The sequence below is a fragment of the Aspergillus lucknowensis genome (genome assembly GCF_044049455.1).
Source record: "Aspergillus lucknowensis strain CBS 449.75 chromosome Unknown BJX67scaffold_13, whole genome shotgun sequence".
NCBI lineage: Eukaryota > Fungi > Ascomycota > Eurotiomycetes > Eurotiales > Aspergillaceae > Aspergillus > Aspergillus lucknowensis.
The window spans coordinates 359,801-381,207 of NW_027263557.1; the positions used below are offsets into that span (position 1 = coordinate 359,801).

The 21,407-nt window shown below is 48.8% G+C and overlaps 5 protein-coding genes across 5 annotated transcripts; 2 read left to right on the plus strand and 3 right to left on the minus strand.

The window, feature by feature from the left end:
* The first annotated feature begins 225 nt into the window (after positions 1 to 225).
* Positions 226 to 2,038, plus strand: BJX67DRAFT_45896 (uncharacterized protein). The gene is made up of 4 exons (XM_071035041.1): positions 226 to 653; positions 712 to 827; positions 931 to 1,497; positions 1,558 to 2,038. Exons 1-4 carry the CDS (start codon positions 586 to 588, stop codon positions 1,917 to 1,919), a joined length of 1,113 nt encoding a protein of 370 aa, XP_070887578.1. The 5' UTR covers positions 226 to 585; the 3' UTR covers positions 1,920 to 2,038.
* A 144-nt stretch (positions 2,039 to 2,182) lies between these two features.
* Positions 2,183 to 6,760, minus strand: BJX67DRAFT_371292 (uncharacterized protein; the record flags this gene model as incomplete). The annotated part of the gene is made up of 3 exons (XM_071031061.1): positions 2,183 to 3,928; positions 3,994 to 6,396; positions 6,470 to 6,760. 3 exons carry the CDS (start codon positions 6,758 to 6,760, stop codon positions 2,183 to 2,185), a joined length of 4,440 nt encoding a protein of 1,479 aa, XP_070887579.1.
* Positions 6,761 to 7,047: 287 nt separating this feature from the next.
* BJX67DRAFT_379971 (ribonuclease H family protein) lies at positions 7,048 to 8,064 on the minus strand (the record flags this gene model as incomplete). Its single annotated transcript, XM_071032693.1, has 1 exon — positions 7,048 to 8,064. One exon carries the CDS (start codon positions 8,062 to 8,064, stop codon positions 7,048 to 7,050), a length of 1,017 nt encoding a protein of 338 aa, XP_070887580.1.
* Positions 8,065 to 9,406: 1,342 nt separating this feature from the next.
* BJX67DRAFT_387351 (NmrA/HSCARG family protein) lies at positions 9,407 to 10,696 on the plus strand (the record flags this gene model as incomplete). Its single annotated transcript, XM_071034206.1, has 3 exons — positions 9,407 to 9,580; positions 9,637 to 10,054; positions 10,114 to 10,696. The coding sequence occupies 3 exons, from the start codon at positions 9,407 to 9,409 to the stop codon at positions 10,449 to 10,451; spliced, it is 930 nt and encodes a 309-aa protein (XP_070887581.1). The 3' UTR covers positions 10,452 to 10,696.
* Positions 10,524 to 11,709, minus strand: BJX67DRAFT_387353 (ketopantoate reductase family protein; the record flags this gene model as incomplete). The annotated part of the gene is made up of 3 exons (XM_071034207.1): positions 10,524 to 10,764; positions 10,819 to 11,468; positions 11,517 to 11,709. 3 exons carry the CDS (start codon positions 11,707 to 11,709, stop codon positions 10,597 to 10,599), a joined length of 1,011 nt encoding a protein of 336 aa, XP_070887582.1. The 3' UTR covers positions 10,524 to 10,596.
* Between the last annotated feature and the right edge of the window lie 9,698 nt (positions 11,710 to 21,407).

The following is a 21,407-nucleotide window of genomic DNA, read 5'->3' on the forward strand; positions in this document are numbered from 1 at the left end:
CTCTTGCACACATAGCGTTTGTTTAACATGTCCTCCAACGATTGTACGATAGGTTAGAAGATTATACACCAGTCTGCTTACTGGACATTCATATTTTCTGTCATTCACCTATTTTACTTATGTCACCCCTGGGCTTTTTTCTCCCTTTCACGCAGCAGTTTTCGAGCAATTATCAGAAATCAAGTTGGCAGCCCTTCCTGCATGTCTCCCCATTGACCAAACGCGGCTTCACTATTGAGGTGGGTGCGAACGGGGGGTATATTGACTGTATTCACTGCTATAGCAAACAGAGGCAGGAAGGATCTTCTCAGCCGCTCGTCATTGCAGACTCTTCCACGGATTTTTTTTTCTTTCTTTTCCGCTCGAGATTCCACTCACCTTCTCTTCTTCTCGGTCTCCTCCGCACCGAACTGAAGCAATTCGCCTGATTTCAGACAGTCCTCTCTTACGCAACGCATCTGATCGTCGCAAGCAGACTCTAGAAGTCGCCCTTTGCCAGACCGGATTTGACTAAACCACCACGACCGTCAAGTCCTTCGCCCTAACGACTTCTCCAAGCTACGGTCTAGCCTCTTAGGTTTGAAGATGTTCGTATACTGCAAGCAGGATCTTCCCAAAGATCCTGTATTCCCAGCCGATCTGAATAAACTGGGGTGGGCCCATCCTATAATCCCTAGCCAGTCCTAACACTTAATGACGCCTTGGAGATAGTTACCTCATCAATGACAAGGACCAAATCAGGAAGATTTCAGATCCGGAGCAGGAGTTTCAGTTCAAGATTAACCGCAACCCTCGCTGGAATGATTTGCAACGGGAGGCAATGAATGGTGAGTGAGTACTCGTTCTTCGTGCCTTGAGAATGAGAATCGAGGCATTGCGGACAGGCTCCCTGGTGTCAAGCTTGTTTGGAATGCTAACATGACGGCACAGAGTGCATCCGGAAAATAGTAGCCTCCCGCCTGCGCAACCTGGGTCTTGTCAGTTTACGCATCCCTCTCACTTCTGGCCCAAGCAAGCCTCATGTTCCCATCCTGGTCTCAAAAAACCTGTCTAGTGCCTCGCGGATCATTCTGGTCTTTGGAGAACCCGTGCAAGACTTGGGAATCTGGGCTTATCGAATTGTCGGCACTGAGAGTATTAATGCAGGTTCAGCCGTGGATTTCGCCCAGGCTGTTCTCAAACCAGGGGAGAATGCGAAAGGGGATGTAGCGCTTGTACTTGCAAATACCGGGCAGCTTGTCTGGCACTGCGCGTCAGGACGAGCAATGACGATCAATTCATGGCTGGCTCAACCTCGACCCTCGGCAGTTGACCCTCCCCCTGGTGAGACGAAAAGGAACAAGGTTCCCGGCAATGGTAACTGGCAGGAACATGTGAATTCTGTGTTTGATGGCATTGTCGCGTCTTGGGGGCGGCTCGTTCGAAAGGATGCCAAAATAGATGTCATTGGCTTAGCGGATGGAGGATTGGGTGCAATCCGGTATCTCGCGAATAACTGTAAGTCCCGATGCTCCTTTCACTCCCTTTAGCTCTTCATCAAGCATTGACCACTGCTAGGGGACCCGTGGCGTCAGCATATATCCGCCATCTGCCTTTCCAACCCTCTCCATACGAAAACTACGGACCTACCCCAGGCGGACGGTCAGAAAGACTACCCAGGCTCGTTTCCGGCATTCGTAGCTTCACGCTGTCGTGCATACCTTTTGTCCGATCAACCTCTTGGTCTTCCGCTGTTTGACACCCCCGAGCATGGATGCAACTGTTATTCGTCTGGGGAAGAGCTTAACGTGGAATGTATCATGCCCAAAGCTTGGCCACACATGCTCAAATGGTTGAATCGCGCCTATGAAGATCCAGATTATTGTGAGGAACAACTTGAGATGGTACAGGTTCCTCCAGCATCCAATGGAACAGCGTAATGGGTTCGGGACGATGCTTTAGAAGTTCATATCCTGGACATTCTACAGCGGCCCGTCACCTTAGCGACGGAGGTCTACTTCTATCCCTAGTAGACAGCAGAGCAATCCCATCCTATTATCCAGAATTTCTCATTAGCGCTCAGCGCCCGATTATCTCATCAATTCATATACCCAAGACTTCGTATATACGTAGCGCCTTATCCTTATAGGCGCAATATACCGAGGGGGCGAGAGGGCATGGGATGTCGTTCGACCTCCACCGCTCACTCAATGTATTCTTTGACAATCCCGCTCTTCCATTCTTCAAGCGAAACGGCCTTCCCAGCGTATGGCACTGAGCCTCTGGGAGCATCCTGTAGGACAGAATCATCCCATTTGGGGACAACGAGGAATTCGTGGTCTTTGTCGCACACTTTTAAGGGCAGCGTGTCGTTTTGGAGCTGGTCGAAGCACTCCTTATCAAAGGTGAGGTTAATGCAATCTCTGCACCACCACATCTCACTTGCCGTCTCCCAGTAATTACCACAACCGCCATCACAGATCGCGAAAACCGGAGGCGGGTCGTCCCTCTCTGGATCTGTGGGTCCCAACTCAGGCGTCCTTGGTGCACTGTTTGGTGTGCCTGGTCTGCGGGTTTCTACTGCTCCGGTTTGTAGGCTACCAGGTCGGGGACTCTGGTCTTTCCTTTCCTTCTTGCTGTGGTCTTTCCCTCCTTGCTCCTTCCCTTCCCCCCTCCCTTTTCCTCCACTCTTCTTTATCTCTTCAAAATGCGGTACACCAGGATTGACATTCGCGAACACGGTTCGACTCGCCAATGCTGCCATCGTTACAGCCGCCAGTGCATTCTGGTCATCATTCAGAGGAAGAAACACGAGTAACAGCCTCCAGTAAGCCAGGTAATCATTCTCACTGTCATCATCGGACAGCATCTCCAGTGCTAACTTCACCGCACTTCGAACGATCTGCTTAGCCTTGGTTTGTTCCCCCTCAACCTGGTAATAACGCGCAAGATAGAGCTTAGCTGGGAGGATGGCATTGCTCTCGGACGATTCATCGGGAGTGATGGAAGATATTCGCTGGAGGTAATCTCTTGCCGCTTCCGAACCTTTCCCTGCTCCCCGCGCTTTGCTAAGATATATCGGTGCTAACTTGACTGTCAGACTAGGCAGGACATAGTCGATATCCAAGAAAGATCGGGGAAGATCATCCTTCAGAGCCACCTCCCACAGCTCAATAGCTCGTTCCTCACCATTATCTTGCTGAAATATCTCATTCGCATAATGGTACCGAATGTAATACAAACTCGTAAACGCCTCACTCTCCGTTGACAATTTGATGGCATCATCATACACCTGCTCGATGAATTCGAACTGAACCGTTTCGACAGCAGTCTGCAGAACTATATTGTGGAAAGTCTCCTCTGAGGCAAGATCCACAAGCACCTTGGAGAGGTGCGCTTTGTCCCCAGAGCCAGTCTGCATCGTTTTGAGTAACGTTAAGATGTCAGACCATAAACCCCTCTGGAAGTATTGTTCGATGATTGCCAGGATGCGCTCGAACCCGGCGTAGTTGACCTGAACCGATTTAGTGTACGATTCAATGGCTCGGTCAAACTGTGCCGCCTCCCAGAACCGCTGTCCACGGTCGAAAAGCATCTCCGCAAATGCCCAGGTGTGATTTGATTCTTGCATCCATTCCTGATCAGTTTCGAGCCTGCCGATAATATTGTTGAGGATTTCAATCGCTTCCTGGTCTGACGACACTACGCGCGCCAGATAGTAAGATGCTCTCCAATTCGCCGAATCGAGCTCTAGAGAGCGGCGGCACCTCTTCTCGGCCTCTGCATTGAATTCGAAGTTATGCAAAATGACAGCTACCTGCACTTCCCACAAGGAGTCTTTCTCACACCCCAGTAAACTCCGAGACCATTCTTCAATCTCGGAGATATCCTCAGCCGTTGGGCTCTCGGGCGCCGAGCGAGCTTCTTTGGCTTTAGCAATGCCATTGATCTGTAAATTTAGAGGGTGAGTCTGGGCCGCTTTCGTTGATTTGGGTTATTCTCTTGATAACGAACCTTTTTCAGGGCACCGAGAATAAACATAAATGCATGAACGGCTAATGCTTGGGGGGTCTGCTCTCGAAGCCAGTGTATTACCATACGCTTTGCGAGCGGACGAAGGAGTTCCCGTTCGGGAGAGGAGCTATTAGTGAGACCGGAAACCCAAGACCTCGCTGAATCGCCGGATATATCTATTGTGGCTACCGATTCTCGCAGCCACCGTACCACCTCCGTTATGGCTCCATTGCCTTCCAGCCAGGCAGCACGCACCGTCCACGCAAAGTTAGAAGCATCCTCTGGGTCTTCGGTCCAGAGGAGTGCATCCGTTGACGCATCATCTGTGAATAATTTCAGAAGGAGCGGCCCGACTTCGCGCTTCCACCGACGGTCCACTAGTGAAAGGTCAACTGCTGCGAGGTGCTGATGAAAATAGTTCACAGCGTAAGGCCGAAGAATCTCCCGCCTCTCATCGCGTTGCTCCGTGAGAATGCTCAAACAAGTCACACCAAGCTTCGCTTCAGCAGTATCCTTATCGTCGCGGTATATATAGCCCCCAGTGTGGCGGAGCTTTTGCTCGAATACCGACTCAAAGTCGAACTTTTGATACAGTTTGGGTGGACAGACAGTGCGAAGGAAGTGCCTAACGATATCTACCTCTTCTGGTAGAACTACCTTGCTATTCTCGCGCAGTCCTTCGTCCGAAGGCTGATTTCCTTCCGGGATTAGTTCAACCATCTCATAGGAGCGAAAATCGATGTCACCGTCGCTATCAACCTCAAATAAAGTATACTTTATTTGAAGTTTTGCCTCCAGAGTCAATAAAGAAAGCTCGCCACTTTTCGTATAGAGCACGGCAGCCATCTGTCGGGGACGCAGCCATTCCCGGCCATAGAGGATCCAAAGGATAATCTCGTTGATTTCAGCAATTTCTTTGGGGTTTCTGGTGTTGTTCAGAGACTCAATCTCAGCCTGAATCTGCTGTGACCGTTCCCTACCTGCATTCTCAAGCACCTGGTCAATGTCGTTCACGTAGTCCAGGTTGCTAATGCGTTTGAGAATTGTATTGACCCTGAAATAATCGCCAGCCGTCTTGTCACGCAAGCTTTCGCTGATTTTCTTGCGGAGGCCTGGAACTCCGAATCGTTTCTTATTCCTTAGGGCTTCGATTCCATCCATCCTCGATTCGATATACATTTCAATGTCGAGCCTATTCCGCTCACTTATGTGAATTGTCTTGTATGCAATTCCCGTGTTGGTAGAGATTTGTTCAAATGCCCGTGGACGTCCGGTTAAGAGGATCCGGATCTTTCGATGAGACGCAGAGCCCGATAGGGCGTTCTGGAGAAACGCGACCAAGGTATCGCCGACGATATCGTTTAACCCGTCAATTACAATGAAAAAATTGGCGTCAATCGTCTGGCCAAGAACTTTGTTGTTGAAAAGCAGGCGGCCTGGAAGCTCGTGGGGATCCATATCTTTATTCTGGTCGCAGATGTTGGCAACGGACTTCATATAAGAAGCGTCCGCCTGGACGAATTGCCAGATAAGAGATTTGGCAATGACATCGAGATGGTTCGTTCTCTTCAGCTCCTCCTTCGAATCGCCTTCAACGAAGTAGAATGCGAGGAGAGTCCTTGAATCAGTGCTTTCAACAGAACTGCGATTTCGGAGTCTTCGAATAATTGTTGAGGTCAAATAACTCTTCCCGGAGCCCTCTGTGCCTTCGATAGCTAGGATCGATGGACTGTCGTCGCTACCCTTTTCCCATGACTTGAATTCAGGTGCTGAGAAGATCCACTCTCCAGTACCCGGGACAACATATTTTCGATAGTTGTAATAAATCCTTTGCCAATAGGGATCTGGCTCTCTCTTATCCTGGTCTAACTTATTCCCATCAAAAGCCAGGGTCTGCAAGATCTTCTCCTTCCGTCTTTTTGTGTCACTTTCCTTGAGAGAGTCTGACCGATTCGCAATTAGCATATCAAGTTTGCTATTGACGGCCTTGCTGATGGCCAAATTCTCTCTGGTACTGACGGCAGCTTCAGAAGCGAAGCTAAACGTTTGCGCTGCGACCAGACGACCCTCCTCGTCGACGAGCCCATCCATCTTCTCTAACAAATCCGCAATTTCATTGTCGTTGAGGAATAGGAGTTTGGTGAATACGATCAGTTTCCTCCGCTTCGATCGCCGAAGCTTGATCGCACGATCGCAGATCTCAACAAACAATTGCAGGTGCTGACAGGCAACTTTAGCCAACTTCGCATCCAGGCCGCCACGGATGTAATACTCCAAGCGAGACATATACTGGCCGCATTTCTCGAGAAGAGTGGCTAAGCTCTCGAAAACTCCTTGATAACCCTGCCACGCTTGGATCACCATGCTCAGGGCATTAAAGCATAATTCAGAAGGGCCAAAGACCTCAATTCCGATGAAGCGTCAAGTTAGCGCCCCAACGCAGATGTGCCCTAGGGTTTATGGACACGACACTCACTTCGCCCGCACCTCCGGCAACAATGCCTCCAACCGTATCAATGAACTGCAGGGTCTTCTCAAACGCCCTCCGAATGCTGCTCTCCTTTTTCGCTGACTGGTCCTGGGCCTTGTCAAGATATGAAAGGACGCCTTCGATAGTAAGGTCTCCCTGGATGTTGGAGGAGTCGCCGCCAGCTAGTTGAACGACACGAGCTTGCACTTGAGACCAGATATCCACGATCTCACTTTTGAGAGCAGAAGTTCGGCGCTCCAAAGGCGGCGCCATGGTGGAGGATGGAGAGATCGTCATTTTGGCGTATCTGCTCTCTCACGCTTTTTTCGTGCTGGCACGGAGCGCTATCATGAGAGAATTCATGAGAAAAGGTTGACCGGATTTTTGATCTGGCTCAAGGGGAAAGGGAAAGAAACAAAAGCGATAACCACAAGGCTGAGGTGACAAGGGGATCGTCGCCTGAGGCTGAGGCTGTGTTTGTTCAGGTGCAGCCGACCTTACGTGGCCAAGATACTAGTTGAATTTAGCCCTAAATCGACGAGCGAATGGACAGAGACAGCCAAAACCCGCAATGGGAAGATGCATCAATCAGCGCCTGTTGCATGGATTCCTGTAACAGAATTCCTTTGAAAGGAGCCCTCAACGGAGGCTGGCCGGGCGGCTGCAGCCAGCACGAGATATTTATCCCACTGTAGATACCTGTCCGGCAGCTGCACCGCATTCTTTGCCGCTCGGTCCGCGAGGACGTTGCCGTCAACTCGCATGTGAGCTGGGACATATCGCAGCTCAAGCTGGACGCCCAACCGTCGCAGTTGAAGCGCCTTAGAGGACGCTGTGGCTGCTACCTCTGATGGCTGGCTAGCCACGTTCATGAGGTGCTCTGCGAGTAATTTAAGCGACCCCTGACAGTCAGTAAGAATGATTACCTTCTTCCTAAAGGTAGTGTCCTCATGCACTTTGTCCAAAGTTAACTGCAGAGCCCGGTCAATTCCGCATAGCTCTGCGTCGTGAGACTTCTCAACACCGGGTAAACTGTAGGAGAACACTCGCCATCCAAAAGGCCTTGACGCGTCCTCGTAGACAACAGATGCAGCCGCACAGGAACAGTGGGTGAACCGGGACTGGGACAGAGAGCTTGTCGGCGAGGAAGGGGAGCTAGTCGCAGGAGGAGAAGACGACGGCGACGGAGCCGGGGACACTGAGCCATCAACATATAGAATCCACTGAGTATCCGAACTATGCTCATTCCGTGCAAAATCCAATGCGGGGCGTAGTCCGTCTATGATGATATCCGGATAAATCCGGCTGCTTTCGAGAAGGTCCGTTCGTCCTCCGAACTGGTCATATCCTTCGTCATCATTCTCAAGGGTCTGGCTGAGGAGTTGACGCTTGTCATTCCTTCTCATCTTCCTACGCCTCTTTTTCTTGATTTTCTGTCCTACTGCAGTCTTGTTGTTGCCGTTTCCTCCATGCCTGTTCTCAATTTTGCTGCCATCCTTCCGGTTGCCCATCGAGCATTTGGTGGGTTTGGCCGAGTCGGTCCTGGGGGGAGGACGAGACGGGTCCTTGCTGGGTTTGGGGATAAATGAGAGTTCAGTCATAGTTGCTGGTTTCAGGTCAATATGGAGATGGTTGTAATGGCTTGACGGTGAACGTAGGCGATTGACTGACTTAACACGGTGGTCTGAAACGCCTAAGTTATATTTTGCCAGCGCAGATAAGTGACACTGCTGAAAGACTATATAGAAAATGATATCGATGATTTATATGATCGAGATGAGTAGTAATTTCGAGTAAGACCCGACTTCTGAAACGAAAGAGAAGAAAAAGGGCAGATGCTGAAAGAACAAATCAGAGGGAATGACATGAAGAGGGGGCTATGATTGCATCCACGGCGCTCTCACCGCAGGGAAGGTGCTCCTGGAGAGCGCCGGCGGATCAAACTTTGACGGCTCGTTGCCTCTCCATAATCTTAGGTCCGGTGGCTGCCATATGGGCAGAAAGCCTCGTGTAACGACAGGCTTTCCATCGAGCCACGAGCCCTCTGCGGGCGGAACACCGCCCAGCGCACCTGCTCTCGTTCCTCGGGTCTCCCCGACTAGAGAGTTCCCGGAAAAGAAGTCCGTCTGCCTCGCAAGGTTCGTACAGACCAATACTTGTAGCGAACACGGGGCGGTGGCTGCGGAGCAGTATCTACCGTAGGCATCACGTTCCAGCCAAAGTAAACTCACGATGTATTAGCATGTTCGAAAGCCAAAGCACACTCGCAACACCTGAAAAGGTGCATACGCCATGGCAGGAACGGGAAGAAAGGCGTTGGCCCAGCCACGGCGAACTTGGTGGGAAGGAGCGAGTGTCCAGAATCTTCATACTTAATGGCAGGCCGCTCGCTTGCGGACAGCCTCGTACTACTCAGAGTACGGAAGCAAATTCTGGTGGGAACTTCACAGCTATTACAGTCCTTTGGCCAGAGGTCGGATCTGTTTGGTGTGAGGGTCACCAGAATATTACAGCAAGCCGTACCATTGCACTATCTCCTAGTGAGTGTAGAGAATTCTCTAGAAACAGGATGGCCAGGGTACAGAGGATTTCAAAGACAAATGGCGGGGTGCCGTTAGCATGGGGAGGAAGCGCGAAGCGGGTTGGTTTGTAAGGGGTCGGTGACAGGCCGGAGCGCGAGAGACCGCCTCTCCGATGGTTATTATTCAGCCGCTCCCTTGGTGCCTGAAGACCGTGGCATCTCCGACGACCGAACATCTTGATGTCATTTGTCAGTTGACCGATCTTGTACCACGCTGCTGAGCGAGAGCTGGTCAAGATGGATTGTCAATTGGCTCTCCTGGGGTATATAAGGGCCTTGGTTCCCTGACGAAGGAGGCAGCCCATCAATGAAAAACAGCTCATCTTCTACCAAATCGGCTTTCTAAAACCTTGTGATCCAAAATGTCCAAACTCCTCACAGTCTTTGGGGCTACTGGCCGCCAGGGCGGCTCTGTTATTCGCACCGTCCTGGCAGATTCCAGCCTATCCAATCAGTTCAAGATCCGTGGAATTACTCGCGATGTCTCCAAGCCCGACGCAAGAGCCCTGGCCGCGAAAGGCGTCGAGATGGTTAGCGTACGTCCATCCGATACTCTACTAAGTCAAGAGACAAGCAGCTAACACACTTCCAGGCGGATATGACCTCTGTCAGTTCACTGGTGCAAGCCCTGACTGGCTCTCACTCCGTCTTCCTCGTGACAATGCCTACATTCACCCAGAACTCGGACCAGGAGCTTACCCAGGGCAAGAGCGTCGCCGATGCCGCAAAGGAGGCCGGCGTGCAGCATCTGATCTACTCGACCCTGCTCAATGTCACCGAAACAACCGGTGGTCGGCTCAAAGATGTTCCTCACTTCGATCACAAGGCCGAAGTAGAGAAGTATATCCGCTCTCTCGGTGTGCCTGCTAGCTTTGTCCTACCGGGATACTTCATGTCCAACTACACCTCTATGGGTATGATACTGAAGGGTGATGATGGCGTATACAACCTGGCCTATCCCGTTGGCGAGGAGGCCAAGTTTCCTCTCATCGATATCGATGCAGATATGGGTAAGCTCTCTCTCTCTTTCTTCGGATTCGGAGGCTGTCAAGGCTAATCTCTAGGATAGGAAAATATGTTGCTATTGCCCTCAAGGATCCCTCCAGGACTCAGGGCTCTCAGATTCTAGCCGCAACCGACTACTACACCCCCAGCCGTATCCTCAAGGAGTTTGAGGAGGTCACCGGGAACAAGACGCGGTTTATGAAGGTCGACAATGAGACTTACAAGAGCTTTATGCCCGGGTACCTGGGTTTGGAGATGTTAGAGAATCATCTGTTTATTGAGAACCCCGGGTACTATAACGGCCGGAGCCTAAAGGAAAGTCAAGATCTTCTGGCTGAGGCAGGTTATAAGCCAACGACTTGGAAGGAGTTCCTCCAGCAGAACAAGGCGGCTTTCCCTTAGGGGAAGCATGCTCGGATGATGCGCCGATACTAGATATTTGGGGCAAAATTGATATGTAATTGCTACGAGAGACGATATCGCAATGTTCCTATGTCTCTTCGTCTAATCTAAATGTTTCTATCAATCACCTCGTAGTACTTCGCCATCAGACGCTCTTCGGTGGGATCGAGATAAGCCCCTTCCGTTCTTTAAACCGCCACTGTATCGCCTTCAACGTATGATACAAGAACGTGGCCGTCGGCATTGGCACACCACGAGACGTCCCCTCCCGCAACGGCTCCCCAAGCAAGTTCTCAAACTCCGTTAGATTCCCCTATACTCCCGTCAGTGTTCACTCGTCACGACGATGGAGGAATTTTATACCCACCCTCTCCACATCCTCCAACATGCTCGGCCTCAGATAGGCCGTCAACGGGTCGGCATTGATTATCTTATCCACAATCCCCTCGGGCAGCTCAACCCCTGACGCTCTTGCAGCAGCGACAATCTCATTCATCACCGGCCTCACAAGCGTCTTTAATGTATCGCCGGCTAGTCGAATCCGTCCCGTATCCAAGCCCGTTACAGCACAGGTCGTGTTCAAACACGCGTTATACACGAGTTTCTGCCACCGTTGAAGGGGAACGTTATCCGTGTACGTGCAGATTGTCTTCCTGCCAGCTGAATAGATCCTGACGAACTCGCGGGCTGCAGCTTCCTGCCTCTGGAGATCGAGGTTGGGGTTCTGGAAGGCTCCGACGATAAGCCGATCCGGGGCTGCGTGTTCGATGAATGCGGGTGATGTCTCGTGCGAGTCTATAAGACTTACACCGGAGAGACAGATGTTCTCAGGGTATTTTTCGAAGAAGGGTCTCTCAATATTGAGCCCATTTTGAATGAGGACTATGGATGTTTTCCCCGGGATAACGGCGGGAGAAATCAGCTCTGCAGTTGTCGGGCTGTGATCAGCGATGTTTTTCGTCGAGACGACGATGTAGTCGAATTGGCTATCCGCGCGGCTGGGGATCTTGTTTACGACTGTTTCGGTCAATTCTAGACACACACCTGGCTGCGGAAGAAATTTACCTTCTGAAGGCCTCCAGCCTTGAATCTCGCCGTGGTCGACGGATTTGATATGGAATCCGTCTGTGAGGACCTTGGTATAGTTGGATCGGAGGACTGCAGTGACAGTTGCTTGACCTCCCTTGTCGAGATTTAGTGCCCCGATTGTGCCGACCCCGCCTGCGCCGATGAGGAGAACGCTTGCTTTCCCGACCATTCTGCTTAGGATGTCTTTTAGATTGGTGGTGAAGGTTGGGTCTTATCTAGCTTTCATTCATCTCACTTTCAGCTCCGACGCTCGGAGGCGCCTTCCTCGTACATTAGCCCACTGGAGCAAAGCCTCGGTTATTGTTTATACTTTATTATCCTTCGATACATGATATCTCAATCCATACTATCAGGTAAAATTCACAGATACACGATGGGCAAACTTTCATATTCCGCTTCTAATGAAGTATCAAAGTTCGCAAATCTACCCAACTACTCACCACGCTCGTACATCTCCCTCCTTTCTCGTATCCTAAGGGTAATAGCTTTACAAATACTAATTCCGTGTTTATCGAGTCGACGAGAACGGACGACCACAGGGGGCGCTCCTTATTACCTCTATTACTGGGTAGTCTTGACTTACATGACTTTGAGTGGTACATATCCAGCCATTAATCTATGATTCCCGGGCTAAGAGAGGAAAAGGAAAGGGACTGGAGGCCCTCAACTGGCTGATATTGAAGACCAGCACATCCTTTCTCATCAACCGCGTGATTATAGCATTCGCCTTGTTCTGTTTCCATGCCGCTGTTAAAGCGTGGAGTCCGTGCCTCTTTACATGGACATACAGCGCCCCTCGCCCCAATCGTTGCCCTAGTGATTTCAACCATCTACTTGGTTTGCCTTCTGTATAGCGGTTTTGACCATTTGCATATTTTCGTAACATTCTGGCAGATGTAATGCGACGCTAATTCTGCTGCAGGGAGACACGGGATGCACGGCGTATAACCTTTTCGCGTACAACCTCGGGATTCGAGTCATCCTCGTGCCTCTGGTGTTGTGAATATTTGCTCTGAGGACAGAGTGACGCAAGCCTGCAAGAACGGATCCGGTTCCCGGGAGAGGCAGCTGAGGAGGGCCGCAATGTATGTGAACCCCTGGTGGACGTATACACAGGCATGAAATTTCGTCAAGATTGCGATAGAGCGATATCCTGGGCAACAGATAAACGCATGGAAGTGCCGGCATAGTAACGTATTTCCCAAGCGACCCGCCATCCCAAGCGACCCGCCACCCTCACCGATTTCGGTCGCTTGTTCAACGCGTTGAACTTCAAACCACCACCATGCTACCAAAAGCGCGTTTATTAAATCGAAAGTCGGTGGAGCAGGAGGGGAGTATTTAACTTGCAATATCCTACTTAAAAACCCAAGAAATTCCAAATTTTCAGCGTGCAGCAACCCTTTTTAATATTCCTCGATTAATACTATATAATAGATGGAAGGGTGCCTCCTCTCGAAGCGAGTAACGCGCCAACAATCATAAACTCTCTAAAACTCAAGAGGAGACTCTAGTAGAATAGATTCTATCTAGAGATGCCTGTGGAGTTCCTCTTAGACCTTCTCATGTAGCAGAGATAGCTAATCTTCTTCTTTAATCTGCAGAATCAACCCTCTCTCAAGTAGTTGGAAAGAACTAGGTCATAAACTTTATTAATTGACATATTGAACTGAAAACTTGATTTATTCAAAAATATAATTACTAGCGCGCGAAATACGAAAATCCTAAGCTTATAAAGGGGTGGTTTGATCAACTACAGGAGGTCTAAATAAAATATGGTATTAGCAATAAAGATATCTATAACTTCGATAAAACTAGCTTCGCGATAGGTCTAATAGCAACTATTAAGGTAGTTACTAGGTCTAAGATGCCTAGGAAACCTTATTTAATTCAACCTGGAAACCACGAATGGGTTATAACAATCGAGTATATTAATTCAATAGGGTGGTTGGTTCCTTCATGCATTATCTTTAAAGGAAAGGTTTATATCAAGGGATAGTATAAAGAACTTGCCTTGCCAACAGACTGGAGGATTAAATTAAGTCCTAATAGTTGGACTATGGATAAGTGTTATGAACCCTCAGCCTACGGTCAGCAGAGCGGAGTCACAAGGCAGAAAGTCAAGGCTAGGGAGCCTTGGGCCACAGGCCAGCTACCAAGAGCCACTTTGGATTTAAATCCAACCCTGACAACAAACCAACGAACCTGAGTATTGCCCGATTCCAAGACAAGGATAAGCAATGATACGAGAATATAACCTATGGACCACACGCCCCCATAAACAACAATCACCGTCACGAGGAAATACCGCGTATCCTCCGAGTATGATGGAAAGACCACGGTTTGAAACCATGGCTACCACGTGACTACTATGGCCTACCGCAGGAACAAAAGAAATAGGAATTGTTACAAGGGAGAATTTTGAATTGCTCCCAGGACGCAGTAAATAGAGTCACCCTGGCAAAAGACCACGTGACTGTATACTATTTGGTATACTATTAATGGTAGGAGGATGGTATACGGGGCCATGCGATCTGATTGGATATACCATCTGGTATACCATCTCGAGGGTAGGAAAATAGTAGGAACTTGGGAATACTTAAGGATGCTTATTACTACTGTATCTAGCTTTCCTATCTTCGTGATTAATACTACTGTTATTCCAGAGTAACTAGTTTAAAGGATCTTTGCAAAGCAACTTGTCTAGTACTTACTCTACAGGCTATAGTATATATACTATAGGCTGGCCCTGCCCTTTCACCTCGACTTCAACCCGACCATGACAAGTCCCCATACTTGTTGGACGTGATCGCACCAGGTAAGACCAGTCAATCTGAATCCTTTAGGAGTCCCGTGTGAGAGCCCGGGGTTAGAAGCGCGCGAGAGGTCGTCGCTTCGATAACAAATTGATCACCAGTCAGTACGAGTTGTATCTCGGATTGACTTAAAGCCACCAATACGATGTCTCAACGCCAGCACCGAGCCACCGCACCCCTGGAGGGTGAAACCCTGCAGGAGACTGTTGCCAGAATGCAAGCACAACTTAACGAGCAAACTGGGGTTATCAACCAGGTCACTAGCGACCTGAACCAGCGATCCAATGCGCCCAAAGATGATGAAACTTCCAAGAAGCATCAGGAGATGCTGGAACAGCTCCAGGACTACATCCTCACGCTCGAGACCAAACTCAGGGCCAAGGCCTTGAAGGTCAAGGCGCCCGAACCCTTTGACGGCACTCGGACCGAGCTACGCTTCTTCCTCACGCAGATGCAGACCTTTATCAATATCAACCGGGACAAGTTGGTCAGCGAGGCCGACAAGGTCATGTTTGCATCCACCTACCTCAAAGGAAAAGCGTACAAATGGTTCGAACCTTTCGTGAGAGAATGGCAAGAAGCTGGAGAAGACGGGGACGAGCTGGCCAGCGACACCAAGCAGCTGTTCACGAGCTACAACCATTTCAAGGAGCAACTCACTCGCGTGTTCGGGGACATCGACGAAACCCGCAATGCCGAAAGGCAGATCGGAAAGATACGCCAGTCCGGAAGAGACATAGGCATACTTATCTCGGAGTTCCAACAAATCACGTCGTACCTAACGTGGGAAGACGATGCTTTCATGTACCACTTCGAGAGAGCCCTGGACTACGACATCCAGGAGAAGATGGCATTTTTACCTAGGCCTGACACCCTGGTAGGGATGTACAACCTAGTATCTAGGATAGGGAACCAGCTCAGAGAGCTGAGGGAACAACAAGGCTAATGGAACCACGGGGGATACCATTCTAGAAGGAATTGGGGCGGATGCAATGGCTATCGTGCTAACGACAACTGACGACTCCAGACTAGACCCCAAGGAAACAGTGATCTGTACGGACCTCGACCTATGGACTTGGATGCAACAATCTCGAAGGTGGAACGAGATCGTCGCCAGAAGGAGAATCTGTGCTTTTCCTGTGGCGAGCCAGGTCATAGGGTAGCAGACTGCAAGAAGCAGAAACAGCGTGGCCAGAGACCCCGGAGGGGAGCTGGACGACATTAACTAAGGGCCATGCAGGAAGCCGCGACGTTAAACGCGACTAGGGAGTGGGACGACGCCGCCAGTAAGGCACCCACTGTGACCAATGATTCCCTGGAAGAGGCTGGGAGAGCCTTAGCTCAGGATGAGCGCGCTGCGACTATTAATAGTACCCGGGATGCCGCCAGAAGAAGGCGAAGCGCACCTCTAGCGGCTTGGAATGAACTTGGACGAAACGCTGGAAGACAGGATCCAAACCTTGCGCCAAAACCACCAGGGGCAATGGCCATGCCACTTGGAAACACGGGGATGGATATCAAAAGGTATGTCGAGTGAATCGCCAATATCGCTAGCAAGGTATGCGAGGAAGAGAAATTGCTCAAGGTGATTGGAGAAATATATACAAACATCGAAAAATCAATCAAGTGGCTGGATGGAATCCTCTAAGACAAATCGCTGTACCAGCCAAAACATTAGCTTAGCGCCACGATTTCGCGAACCAATAAAGAAGAAGCTGAGAGGATGGGTGGGTCCTACCACGATGAAGCCACCAATGACGAGCCAGTTCAAGAGGGAGAGCACAGCGACTTTCCTGCAATTGTATGGAAAGTTGACCTACTTGACAAACAATACAGAACATAGCTAGAAGGCCTCGAGCCCAGCGAGGAGGGACCTAGCAGTGGATTCGTAACCCTGGAGGAAAAAACCCTGCAGGAAGACGACGCTAAAGAATGCGAGCCATGCCAGCATTGGCCATGGGCCGCTGGACTACGTGAAAATAAACGATATTGGAGATAACGACTCGAGTCTTTGAAGACTGGCGAAGACGAGCTTGCCTACTGGACGGACGACATTATTGCAGCCGTGCAGAAAGACCCTCGAAAACTCACTAAAGGCTTGAGAGATTTCTTCAATCAGTGCCCACATCAGGACCTGACGTGTTGGGAAAAGACTGAGGATCATTGGCGAAAGCATATCGAAACTTGCGAAAGGCACCCAGAAACCTGTACCGTCTGTGGACGAGACAATAGCGACTACCACTCGCAGCTATGCAAACTATCTGACAAGCGGTCCCAGGAGTCCAAAAGGCATCTACCATGCTGGCAGGATTGGTGCGAATGTATTAATGCCAACGCATGGTATTCCAGGCACGATGATATACCGTGGCTAACGTGCTACGACTCATACTGTGCGCACCATGAGGATACTAAGCGAATCGCACGCTACTGGCCGAAACGACCGAGAATAATCGACCAGAACAACTTGTGTCCATGCCAAAAAAAGCGATGCTCATGCAAATCGTACCAGCGATACCCAGAGTATAGGATATACCATTGGACAGCTTGCTATGAGGATTACTGTATCACACACTACTAGGCCAAGCTCGGAAACTACTTTCCATACCCAAGGTGAGGGGAACGGGCACCAAAATGGGAAGAATGGTACCTCGCGGCTACCGAGACTCGGGTAGGAAGGCACTTTACCCAACTTGCTAAAGTATAAGGAAGGCAAGCCTACACCTTGATTGACTTAGGAGCTATAGGAAACTACATCAGCCCAAGTTTCGCGGAAAAACTAGGGATTAGGGGTATTTGAAAGGAAATACTGATACCTATAGCAGGACTAAACGGGGAAAACCTGGGAAACGCCTTGTTAACGGTCGAGTCGGGACCTCTGCCCGTTGTGGTAAAGGGGAGGACTTTCGAACTAAGTTTCGACATTATACCCTTGGGCAAGTACGATATAGTATTGGGGATCCCATGGCTTGAGGATCTCAACCTGGACATTGACTAGATCAAAAGGGAGATCTAGTGGAGAAATAACAAACAGCCCAAAAAGCAAAAGGGACCAGAAGGGGCTGGTACCCCACGGCACGCTTACACGGCGAAGCGTAAGGCCAAGCAATCCACGGGGGGATTAAAGACCAGTGACCAATCCACAGGCACTGAGAGTCTAGCAGAATAAATCATCGCAGCAATATCAAGACCATCAGGGAGGACATGGCTGATGAACTTACCTGGATGGGCTACTGGCAATATCACGAACAGCAAAATCATCACAAATGGCGAAGGAGTGAGGTTTCAGGGGATACTGGCCACGAGTAACCAGGCCCATAAGGAACCAACCATCCTGGATGAGTACAGTCAATTCCAGGACATGTTCCAACAACCTGGCAAACCAGAGTTACCACCTCACGGGCCTCACGATTATACCATACCCATTAAGGAAGGTGTGGAATTGAACTACAAACGGATTCTACTGCTGAACAACCAAGAATCTAAAGTGTTGAAGGAATATATCAATAACTAACTTGAGAAAGGAAACATCCGGCCTTCACACTCACTGATAGGGCACGGAGTCCTATTCATACTGAAAAAAGATAGAAGTGACCGACCATGCATCGACTTCCAACCACTTAATAACGCGACTATCAAGGACTGGTACCCGCTATCCTTGATTCAGGAGATCCAAGACAAAATCCAAGGGGCAGCATGGTTTACCAAGTTTGATATTACCGACGCCTACTACCGCATCAGAATTGCAAAAGGAGAAGAATAGAAAACAGCATTCCGAACAAAATTTGGCTTTTATAAATACCTGGTAATGCCATTCGGGCTTACTAACGCACCACCAACGTTTTAAAGGTTTATTGACGAAGTGCTGAAGCCCGAAGACGAAGAAGATGAAGAAGAGGAAGAGGATGATAGGGAGAACTCACCTCAACCAATGAACGAATTCGCGCTTGTATACCTCGACGATATACTGGTCTTCTTGAAAGACAGGAAACAGCATGTGAAGCACGTCAAGCGAGTCCTTAGAAGGATAAGGAAAGCCAAACTATGGTGCAAACTCAAAAAATGCGAATTCCATGTCCAAGAAACTGAGTTCCTGGGCCACTAGATTACTGCAAATAGGCTGAAACCCGAAGCCTCTAAAGTGATGGCTATCAGGGAATGGCCTGCGCCAAAGAACCTGAAGGAACTGTAACAGTTCCTAGGACTCTTGAACTACTATTAAAGATACATCGACCAATACACGTTCCACATGGCACCTTTATTCAAGCTACTTCGAAAAGAACAAGTATATGAATGGGCAAAAGAACAATAGAAAACTTTCGACGCTATAAAAAAAGCTATTATGATGGCACCAATCATGCCGCAATACAACCCAGAGTTACCTACGACGCTGGAAACCAACGCGTTAGACTATGCTATTGGAGCAAGAATAACTTAGTCAGGACCCGACGGCAAACCAAGACCAGTAGGATTCTGGTCAAGAAAACTAACAGGACCAGAAATGAATTACGATATCTATGATAAAGAACTGCTGGCTATCGTGGCAGTATTTAAATATTAGAGAGTCTACTTGCAAGGAGCAAGGTATACTATTACTGTGAAGTCCGACCACAAAAACCTCACCTACTTTACAACAACTAAAGAGTTGACGAGGAGACAGGCAAGATGGGTGGAGCTACTCTCATAATATAACTACCGAATTGAGCACTACAAAGGCATGGAAAACAGCTAAGCCAATGCCCTCAGCAGACAACTAGATTACAAGGACAAGACTAGGGAACCTAGACCAGCAATTCTAAGGAAAAACGAAGACGGAACGCTTGGGAACAATCCAATAATCCTGGCAGCTACTATACAGTTATCAGGCACCATGATTGACGCAATTAAGGAAGCCATGAAGGAGGACAAGCTAATGCAACAAGTCCTTGCATCCACGCTAGAGGCACTAGAGAAGGACAGGATCCTCCAAATCAAAGGACTTATCTATGTTCCACCAACACTCGTTCCACGAGTCATTAAAGAACATCACGACGCACTAGTACATGGACATTTCGGTATAGACCAAACATGCGAATACATTGGACGCAACTACTACTTCCAGAACATGAGAAAGAGGGTTGAAAGCTACATCAATAACTGTGAAGTATGTCTATGGGACAAACCGAAGCGGCATGTGCCATATGGGAAATTACAAAACCCAGAAATTCCACAACGACCATGGGAATAGATTACGGTTAACTTTGTCGGACCATTACCAGAGACGCGACAAGGAAAGGAAAAATACGACTACCTTGTAGTAATCTTAGACTGACTAACGAAGTATATCCACTTGGAACTAACACGAACAACCATGACGGCAAAAGAGATGGCAACTACTTTCGTCAACACGGTTATCATGAACCATGGAACATCAAAATATATTACATTGGACCAAGACAAGTTATTCACATCCAAGTTTTGGAAATCAGTAACTAATATTATGGGAATTGAACTACGCATGACTACCGCGTACAGACCACAATCAAACGGACAAACTGAAAGGGTCAACCAAACAATTAAGTAATATCTGCGACACTACGTGAACTATGTACAAGATGACTGGGAGGAACAACTACCTATGGCCTAGTTTGCCTACAATAACTCAATACACAGTACGACAGGAATGACGCCTTTTGAAGCAAATTATGGATATCACCCAAACTTGCATGGTGAACCAATCCAAAAAGAACTGGTCGCAGAAGAAGCCAACTACTTTATACAAAAAATCAAAGGAATCCAAACACAACTCACCCGAGACCTTGAGTTCGTCAACCTTAAAATGAAGCTTTACTACAACAAAGGGCGCCAGGAGGCACCAGACCTTAAAGAGGGGGGGAAAGTGTTCCTACTCTGCAGAAACATCAAAACCAAACAACCAAGCCAGAAACTCGACCATGTACAAATTGGACTATTCAAAATTGACAAGAAATTGGGACCAGTCAACTATCAATTGAAGCTACCCGAATCCATGAAGAAGATACACCCAGTGTTCCATGTATTGCTATTAGAACCAGCACCCGAGAACACCAAAATCGCTGACGACATCGAAATCAAAGAAGAGGAACAGGAGTACGAAGTTGAAAAAATCCTGGACCACCGGAAGGTCAGCGGACGTTCACAATACCTTATGCAGTGGAAAGGATATGATACCTCAGAAAACACTTGGGAACCTATCGAGAACTTGACGGGCTGTGCCCAGAAGGTCCGGAAATACCACCAGCAGCATCAAGCGCGGAAAAGTCGACGTTCTGCCAGAAGGACAGAGACCCAATCATCTGAGTTAGACTAGGATTGTCTGACACAGCAGCAAGTTGAGCAGCGGCCTCATGCTCGTTGGCAAGGCGCTCCAGCTCTTGGAGATCCTCGGTAGTTAGGAGATCCTCCTCATCCAACTACTCCATCACAGTCATATCATGATCCAACATTTTCTTACCACGCTCTTTAAGAAACTTCTGTTGACCAAACAGACAAGCAACCTTTGCAGCTATTCGGGCCTGCTCAGCCAAGGCCTTAGCTAGCTTGTCCTTGACTTTCGCTCGATCTCATTGAAGATTATTCCACTGCTTTTCGCTATGAAATTGCTTTTCATATTTTCGACCACGACGAGTACACGACGCACAGTTTCGATTTTTTGAATCTATTATGCAAACCACGCCGCGCAGGAAACAATGTTCACAAGGATTGTCGACAGGAACGCCGTTAGTAGAAATCTGTTCGGACTGACGTATTCGATCAGCAAGGCGATTCCGCTTAGGAGGCATAGTAAACCATCGCGAAGGAAATTTAAGAGAACAAGAAACTTACTAGAATAATGGGGGGGAGGTCTACGCTATTTATGCTTCCGCGGACGAAAGCTGAAAGAGAGGGAGATGGTGTTATGAACCCTCAGCCTATAGTCAGCAGAGTGGAGTCATAAGGCAGAAAGTCAAGGCTAGGGAGCCTTGGGCCACAGGCCAGCTACCAAGAGCCACTTTGGATTTAAATCCAACCCTGACAACAAACTAACAAACCTGAG

Excerpts from the sequence above, each read along its gene's own strand:
- BJX67DRAFT_45896 (XM_071035041.1), top strand. The coding sequence starts at position 586 with ATGTTCGTATACTGCAAGCAGGATCTTCCCAAAGATCCTGTATTCCCA. Across the intron at positions 828-930 it reads GCAACGGGAGGCAATGAATG|AGTGCATCCGGAAAATAGTA; the intron begins GTGAGTGAGTAC and ends ATGACGGCACAG. Across the intron at positions 1,498-1,557 it reads CCGGTATCTCGCGAATAACT|GGGACCCGTGGCGTCAGCAT; the intron begins GTAAGTCCCGAT and ends GACCACTGCTAG.